Below are 9,098 nucleotides of genomic sequence, written 5' to 3' on the forward strand. Positions count from 1 at the left end.
GACTTATCCTAAAGACCCATGACCATACGTCTTTCATTTGACGAGGCTACGCGATCGAGAATCAAACCTGGGCCTCCCGATCACGAAGCGATGCTTGCTTATTCATTACACTTATCAGTACATGAAATTTACGATCGTCTGGTGATTTGTTGATCAAGCAAGCAATTCGTGATCTATTATTAATTATCAGGTATAAAACCTTACTCTAATAGCCTTTTTGCAGATTATGACTTGTGTATAGCTATCATTAGTGGTACATGTAGTTAAACGTTTTATTCTCGTAGAAAAATTTGATATACGGAGTTTCGTTATTTGATTTTTATGATAAGTGTTTTTTCGATACAATAATTTTTCTTCATACTTTTACCTGTATTCATGTGACGACTTTCGTATCTGATAATCAGATACCTGTACCTGGTTTACATTTATATTATTTTAAATCAAAAGGAGATGACACGCAAACATTTTCAGCTTTATATTATTCTTTTATTTTTGTTTTTCATAAACCAAGAGTAACAACTCATGAATAGGAAAACATGATGCAGAAGCCCTGTCAAGAGATAAATAGGGTACTGTTAGGGAAGAGAAGATATTTAAGTATATGTTGACGGCAACTGTTGGTCAAATGCATTCTTGAACATGCCAGTGTAATTATTCGACTCGGACAAACCTTCTTTATAGGAAACAGTAGTTCTTCGTTCTTGATTTTTTCCGCGCAAACATATTAATTTAAAATGAAAGTTAAGAATATTGAAAAAAGAACACACTATTGACAAAAACATCGATTGAAGTTTTAAAAAATACAAGTAAAGTAAAGTAATTGCTATTTCAGTTTTAAATTATATCTCAAGGAATTTTGATTGGTGGACAAGTGTCGTATATCATAATAACTGTATACTGTGTATGAATTCCAGGAAGCAATTTTCATTACCAACATGTTGATGATGCATACATGTACAAGGAAATATAATAGTCATAATTAATTCTCGAGAGGGACGTTAAACAATAAACAAACAAACAAACAAACAAAACTGCACACGTTGACTATTCCTCATTAACATTTAAAAGTACCTGTATTCGTATATGTGACATTCTGATATTTTTATAATGATGTGGTATTTTTCACTTGCCTGTACTCAGCCTATAATTAATATGCATCCCGAGATGCAACAATCTCATTCAAACAAAACTGAACCAATCATAATATAAACTTGTTTAAGATGGGCTTAATCTAAAAAAAAATTACTTAGACATAAAAAAACTTAAGTCTTTAAAGCATAAATGGTTAATTAATCATGTATCCTTAACTAGGATGTTTCAATTACATAAACGTGTATCAGACGGATGCTAGTTCATACATGAGTATACATGTATTATCATACATAGATAAATAATAATAATATACCCAAACAATCTTTACAAAAATACATGAAGCATAGACAAGAATGAGAATGTTTATTTAATGCCAGTCACGTGACATGTTTTTCACCATACAAACGAGGACGCGATTGTAACCCCCAAATACTTAACGTTTACACTTACACACATGTTTTAATCCCAACGAAACGGGGACATTTCATCAACATGTTGAAAAAAGAATCGTTTTTTTTTGGGGGGGGGGGGGTTAATTAGGAATCACTGGTCTCGAATTAAACGTTATTTTAAATTCAAGAGAACGGGGACGTGCCCGGTTGGAAGGTTGTTCCCGGTTGATAGGTGTGTAAATAAATAGTGGTCCCTATTGGACAAGTTTCACACACACATACATGTTTGGGTGTTTGCTCTCACTCTTTTCAGAACATAACCCCCCCCCCTTTCCTGTTTGCCCCCACACATACATTTTTTCAGCTGATATCACATACAGTAAAATGTACCCTGACCTCTTTTTAGATTATCGACTATCTTTACTCGGCATGGGGGTTTTAAAATTATCACTTTTCGTTCTGGTATTGTCCGGTTTGTTATATATCTATAAAGAATATAAACGTACAGAGAATTTACAAATACCTTTCGATGGACGTTTTCATCCAGATTTTAAAGAAGTTGTGAATAATTTCAGGTACGTGGAAAATATTGCTAATTTGAAAATATCATGACATAATAAATTTATGTGTGTTAATGCAAAACTTGCTTGTTTTGAATTCGCCGAGTTTTGTAGCTTATTGTAATATTATTGTTATAAAAGTCTACAGTGCCTAGATATCAACATCTGAAACATAATCCTCCTACGTGTTCATGTTCTTCTTCACCCTACAACAATAGTCCTGCTGAACATATCATTACTAGTGACGTAAATATAGTTAATAATGAGGACCTTAAATCACTTATTTTAAAAAGGCCAAAATTTAGAGAACCTCGATCTTACAATTGGCCTCATACTTTCATAAATATTATGAATTCTGTAGAAGATTACGTCAGGTTATGGGCTATACATGAAAAGCTTGACACTTTGTCAGAATAGGGAAAAATGTATCAGATGGATGTTGAAATCTCGCATTAATTGGTTGAGGGGAAATTGGAAAAAAATATAATCTTTCTGTCTTCAGTAATTCAGAAGTATAAAAAGAATTAGATTACACGATCAGTATGAACAGATCCCAGCTGCTAAAGCAGGTGACAACATATCTTTGTTTTTAAGGCTCAGGTTTTTGGAGATCAGGTTTTCCATCAATCTGTCGGAATTCCCATGGGTACCAATTGCGCTCCGTTATTAGCAAACCTATTTTTGTATTCATATGAAACAGAGTTTATTCAAAAACTTCTACATGAGAAGAAGAAGACACTTGCTGTGGCCTTCAACTCAACATTTAGATATATCGACGACGTATTATCAATTAACAATAGTTACCTCCATTCATATGTCGACTCGATATATCCCAGTGAGCTTGAAATAAAAGACACCACAGAGTCTGACACATCTGTTTCATATCTGGATATTTTACTAGAAAAAACGTTAATGGTAACCTAACAACAAAACTTTATGATACACGTGATGACTTCAACTTTCCTATCGTCAACTTCTCTTACTTATGTAGCAATATACCCTTATCACCTGCATATGGCGTTATATCTCCTAGTACGAACAATTTCTTAAATGAGGCAAGCTATTGGCAAAAAAGTTGATGAAATAAGGATATCAACATTCATCATTTCGCAAGTTCTATGGTTGATACAATGACCTTGTCAGCTAATAAAATCTAACATTAAGTCGAATGCTGACTGACGTTTTTCATATTAATGATTGTTGGGCCATTATTTAAACACTGAATTGTCTGTGGATTTTTCCGTTTGCACGATCATGACAACAAACATATGGTGGATGTGACCGGTCGGCAGGGGATGTTTACTCCTCGATGGCACCTGATCCCATCTCTGATGTTTTTTAGAGGCCCGTGTTTGCTCTGCTCCCGATTTGTATTTTTAATTGACCTTTGAGCTTGATTACTGCTCGCATTCTCTATATTTCATCGTAGAAATCAATTATACATTTGATTAATTAAAAAAAATTGTCATAATACTCTTCAATCACATTTTATCTAATTTTTGAAATTCTATTTCTCTTGGTTTTAAGACACCGCAAACCATACTGCTCCAAATTCCATAGTTATGTATAATGCAAAAAAATGTTTTTTAATGCGGGGATCAGTTTTCATAAGAAATAAAGGAGAACATATTCAGTGGATGTAAATATACAGGCATGCATGTATATGAAAAAAAAAACAATTTTAAAATTATTTCAAGTAAAGATTGTTTCTGTCAAAGAAAAATTCCCCGGTGTCATACATTATCAAGTTTCATCAAATAACAACGGTTCTTTGAAAAAAAAATCTATATCTTGTAACTTAATGTTTTTAAGAGAGAACTTTGAAAGTGGAATTGAGATTGGAGCCTCTCTTTCGATTTTCCACGAGGGGAAGTCATTAGTGGACGTATGGGGTGGGTATGCTGATGTGACCACAAAGAGACCCTGGACAGAGGACAGACTCTCCATTCTTTTTTCCGCCACTAAGGGAGTAACTGCTTTGTTGATAGCAGTTTTTGTGGACAAGTAAGTCATAGAAAGCTTCCAGGATAAAACTTCACCTTTCAGTCGACTAAATGGTCTCTGAAAGGGCTGGAAAGGTCACTGAATAGCAGAGCTCTGCCCTTCAGTCACCTTTCTTTAAATGGCAGAGTTTCATCCAGTGGCTTCCATCGATCAGTTAGCGAATCCAGATTAAAAAGGAACTGTGTGTTTCTTGCAGTTCTGTTGTCAAAATACTTATCAATTCATTTTTTTCCTAAATATAATATCTTCTCATTTTGCTATTTAAAACAATGGCAATGATATTGATATATAACCCCAATATGCACAACTTGTAAGCAAGGGTGATAAAACTGCAGGTAAACGGAGGGGTGGGTGTGGGGTGGGCGTGAGATTCCTCTGCTGTATCTCTGGTGAGAATGTCGTGCAGAATTTGTTATGTTTTCAGTTTACTGTGACCGGTATTCATAAGTGAGTGGAGTTACATTTACAAATTATATGCTAATCTACTTAAAGATAGTATAGCCCAGCCCCTTATAACGAGATCTCTCTCACCTTAAATATGTACTTGTACTAGTTAAATAACATGATTTTTTTTCAGAGGATGGTTAGATTACAAAAAGCCTGTGGCGTACTATTGGCCGGAATTTGGGGAAAATGGAAAACATGAAATAACCGTAGAAATGCTCCTTAGCCATCAGGTAGGTTTCAAAGAATTTTAAGCTAATGATTTGATTTTAAACTGACATCGCAGCATTCCGAGATTTTAAAAATACAGAATAAAGTTGCTTTAATTTTGATATATATTTATGCAGGGAGGTCTATCTATAACAAATGGAACATTTCCAATACAGTGGATAGAGGAGCAACCAGAGAAAGTCTATAGGTTTCTAGAGCAGCAGACCCCTTACTGGAAGCCTGGTACATATTTATGCTATTCAGAAGTGGTAAATGATGTCTCAAGCCGGAAAGAAGTCTCATATTAATTGTACTTAATGCTCATACAAAATGAAAAAGAAAGATCAATGGTAATCAATGACCATCCATGATTTAAGTGGAGGAGAATTACACTGAAAATTATAATCCATTTTAATAAATGAATAAATAAATATCTTTTCAGGAACTGCTTATTACTACCATTCTATCACATACGGTCTTTTTGTTGATTCCCTGTTAGCAAAGGCGGATCCAAAACACAGGAGGGTGGATCAAATTTTTAAGGAAGAAATAGGAGATAAATTTGGTAAAAATATATCCACTAATATGACCTCTTTATGAAAAATGCGTTAAGATATATATTTTGTTTTAGTATAGTAGAGTATATATGCAATCTATGTGATTACAAAAACGATAATGGTAAATCTTCCTCTTTCAGAAAGTTTCGTCTAATTCAATTTAATTTTATTACGTCCAAAACAATAGAATGATGATTAAAACTTTATTTTTCTTCTTTTAAGGAGATTAGATGGTAGCTACCTTTATATGCTTTTTCTATCTCCTGACTATGAAGATTTTATTTTTAAGGGAAATTAATTCAGTACTTCCACTGTAGTCTTTTTTCTAGAGTGTATTAGCGCCTTGACCTTTTTATGTTGCATCATGTCCTTTTTTGTGCAGCGCCATGTCCTTTCTCTTTTTGTCTTTCAAAAATTAAAAAAAAGTACGATTTCACATCAAACAAAATTTGTGTATACCAAAGACTAGCTCCTTTGTTTATTTAATACATACAAATTTACAATGCTTGTCAAGTTGTGAATTTAGAAGTATACATGACCACAGGAAATCTTTCTCGTAGCAGATAAGGTAACTTAACAGTAAAAGGGGATAGCAGATAAACATGCAATGGTTGTGCATGGAGAAGGACCTTGTCAAAGAGAGATTAAAATGGTGAAATAAATTATGATACCGAAACATTTATTAATTGAAATCGGAATCTTTTATTTTACCCAAAAGTGGAAAAAATGGTAGATTAGGAAACGTGAATAAGAAGTATATCAATCAATGACAGGTCATTATATAAATTGATAAATGTAATTACACACATGGCCAATGTTTCTTAACCATAATGTTCTAAACAGTTTGTAAAACTGAAAGTAACACTAAATTTTCATTTAATCAACGTGTTTTTGCCAAATACATAATTTTGTTATATTAAAAATGTACAGTTTGTAAGGAGAGCCCCCCCCCCCTTCCCTGTAAAAATATGTTTATTTTTTGTGTATTTGATTGATATATGCTAAAAAACCACACAAAAAACCAAAACCCCACAATGCAAGCAGGCAAAACAAAAAATGATAAAATTCCCTACCTACCGACCCCATTTTTTAAGACATGAACAGGAAGCATAGGTCTAACTTATGTGTTAAGAATTAACCTTTTTACATTACTTTTTCATTATATGCAAGTAAAAGATATCAGTATAATAATAAAATAAATGCTTAAGTAAAAAAAGATGTTTAAGAGTGCCCTTATGAAAATTTGTTGTGACATTGTGACTGTCCTTTCCATTCTCGGATTACAATGCCCTTTTTAAGGTCTAGAAAAAAGTCACTTTTTACTGTGCCAAAATATCAAGTGTGATAAGCAAAGTCAAATTAATAAGTTGAAGACTTTGCTAAGTATCGTATCAATTATGTACATAGCCTCTTCTAAAGAGAGCACAATTTGAAATAAAGGGAAATGATTTGAAAATTCTTTTCAGGCATTGAATTTTACAATGGGCTTCCATATCATCTGTACTATAGGACAGCGAGGTATGAACCAACTCCATTCACTTCTGTGTTGTGGAAGACTCTTACTTCTCTTGACTTTGAGCCACTCCTGACCAGGTACAAATTGATGGACCCGGAATCCATTATGGGCAAATCATTTATCTCCGGAACTGATGCAATTCCAGTGGTATATCTTCCTGGCTTTCATTATATATATATATATATATATATATATATATATATATATATATATATATATATATATATATATATATATATATATATATATACATACCTCGGTTATAACAAACTACGCAGGTTTCTGATCTTGCCACCTAAAATTTAACTAAATCATACTGTTCAAGGAATTTGTAACCGATATACATGTACGGCGGTATGTTTTTCAAACCATGAGATATAGGGTTCATATCACTATCAGTATGATATGTGTTTTGATTGTCTCGAGACTTTTCACAAAACAGCAGAGTTACGTTACTTACATCCAGACCTTGCCTTTTAATCATTAAAAATCATTAAATTTGTTGTATATTATGCTATCACTACCTAATATTCCTTGGAACATCTTAGTTAACAAAAATTTGGACATGTTTCATAATATTTATTCCGACTAGTATGGATGTAGATAAGTCCCTATCAATATCTTCAGAAAGAATCAAAACCAAAGATTTACAGAGCACTTCTAGACTCTTGTTATGATTTTCTAAATTTAGGATACAGCATTCAATATCCCAGAGTATACTAAAATTCCACAGTCTTCTTTAAATGGATATAGTAACGCTAGAAACCTTGCAAAGCTGTATGGAATCATTGCAAATGGCGGAAAAAACGACGAGGGAACTCTTCTATCAGAGAAGATAATTCAGGTTCTAGAGGAACCTCTAACTTCTGGAGTCAGTTTGGATGGAATGACAATTTCCAATTTTGGCCGTGGAGTTATCGCTTTGATTGAGGATAATCAACTGGTAACGTGTTTCTCTTACCACTCGATAAATTTTAACAAATGTATGAGCATATCTTAAAAGTTGTTTTGCACTTATTATAAAATCAAGATTAATCTAGAAATAAGTGATGATACTTCAAAATATTACCAATTGTTAATTTACATAAATTGATGTTTTTTTCAATTCTGATGACAGAAAAATATAATCATCATCTTTTCTTTTCTTTTCTTTTTCTTAACTTACAGATTGGGATCGGACATCCTGGGTATGGAGGACAAATAGCATATGCAGACACGCGAAGGAAGACGGGATTTGCTTACGTCACTTCCCGAATAAAGGAAGTCAGAAGGGGGGCCTTTTATGAAGAAGTCAAACAGTATAGAGATATATATTACAAGTGTCTAAAGAAACATTTGCAAAACAAGAAAGCTTGATGGTTGTATGAAAAATAATCTGTTTAAAGGAATAGCGATTATACTATGTAGGTTTCTCAGGAAGGTTAACAAATACCATATGTACTAGACTGGTGGATAACGATAATAGATCAGGCAATTGAAATGTAAACCGAGGTCTGATTGATGGTGTAAATATTTACTACAATTTTACTAAATAATAATAATGCAAGTAATAATAATTATAATATTTGAACAACTTCAATAAAAATGGAACTCGTGAATTTGTATACCTTGTCATTGGTCATATGTCCCACTGTGGGACGTGGAGACCGGTCCTTCGGATGAGACTGTATAAACCGAGGTCCCGTTACACAGTAGGTGTTGGCACGAAAAAGATCCCTCACTGCTCAATGGCCGTAAGTGCCGAGCATAGGACAAAATTTACAGCTCTCCACTGGCAAGTGGTGGCGTCTCCATATGAGTGAAAAATTCTCGAGAGGGAAGTTAAGCAACATACAAACAAACAAACAAAACATTGGTCATATGCAGACTTGTTTTGTTAAAAACATTCTGATTCTACAGAGTACTCCGATGTTGATATTAAAAAGATGCCTGAGGTTCTCATTGACAATATTCATGTGGTTTTGAGTGACCAGGTCTTCCAACAATCTGTTGGAATTCCCATTGTTACTTATTGTGCCTCTTTATTTGAAGATCTATTTCAATTTATATTCATATGAACCAGAATTTATTCAAAAACATCTACATGAAAAAAAAAGAAGTTTCTTTCTGTGCCATTCAGTTCGACATTTAGATATATCGATGACGTTTTATCAATGAACAACATTTATTTCCATTCTTACGTTTATGCGATATATCCCTTTGAACTCGAAATAAAAGACACCACAGAGTCTAATACATCTGTTTCATATTTGGATGTGTTCCTAGAGAAAGACATTGATAGCAAACTGACAACTAAATCTTATGATAAACTTGATGATTTCAA

The 9,098-nt window shown here is 33.4% G+C and overlaps 1 protein-coding gene across 1 annotated transcript; it reads left to right on the top strand.

Annotated features, from left to right (window-relative positions):
* Positions 1-1,913: 1,913 nt before the first annotated feature.
* On the top strand, positions 1,914-8,185 carry LOC133190663 (beta-lactamase domain-containing protein 2-like). Its single transcript, XM_061326354.1, has 8 exons — positions 1,914-2,059; positions 3,857-4,048; positions 4,626-4,725; positions 4,840-4,945; positions 5,145-5,267; positions 6,726-6,922; positions 7,467-7,718; positions 7,943-8,185. Exons 1-8 carry the CDS (start codon positions 1,914-1,916, stop codon positions 8,129-8,131), a joined length of 1,305 nt encoding a protein of 434 aa, XP_061182338.1. The 3' UTR covers positions 8,132-8,185.
* Positions 8,186-9,098: the final 913 nt, after the last annotated feature.

The sequence above is a fragment of the Saccostrea echinata genome, unplaced genomic scaffold (assembly GCF_033153115.1).
Source record: "Saccostrea echinata isolate AGI-Se365-2 ecotype Australia unplaced genomic scaffold, CSIRO_AGI_Sech_v1 ptg000022l, whole genome shotgun sequence".
NCBI lineage: Eukaryota > Metazoa > Mollusca > Bivalvia > Ostreida > Ostreidae > Saccostrea > Saccostrea echinata.

Bases quoted from the DNA above. Each gene is read 5' to 3' on its own strand.
- LOC133190663 (XM_061326354.1), top strand. From the start codon at position 1,914: ATGGGGGTTTTAAAATTATCACTTTTCGTTCTGGTATTGTCCGGTTTG. The intron at 4,049-4,625 runs GTAAGTCATAGA...ATTTTTTTTCAG, and splicing joins ATAGCAGTTTTTGTGGACAA to AGGATGGTTAGATTACAAAA. The intron at 7,719-7,942 runs GTAACGTGTTTC...CTTAACTTACAG, and splicing joins TGATTGAGGATAATCAACTG to ATTGGGATCGGACATCCTGG.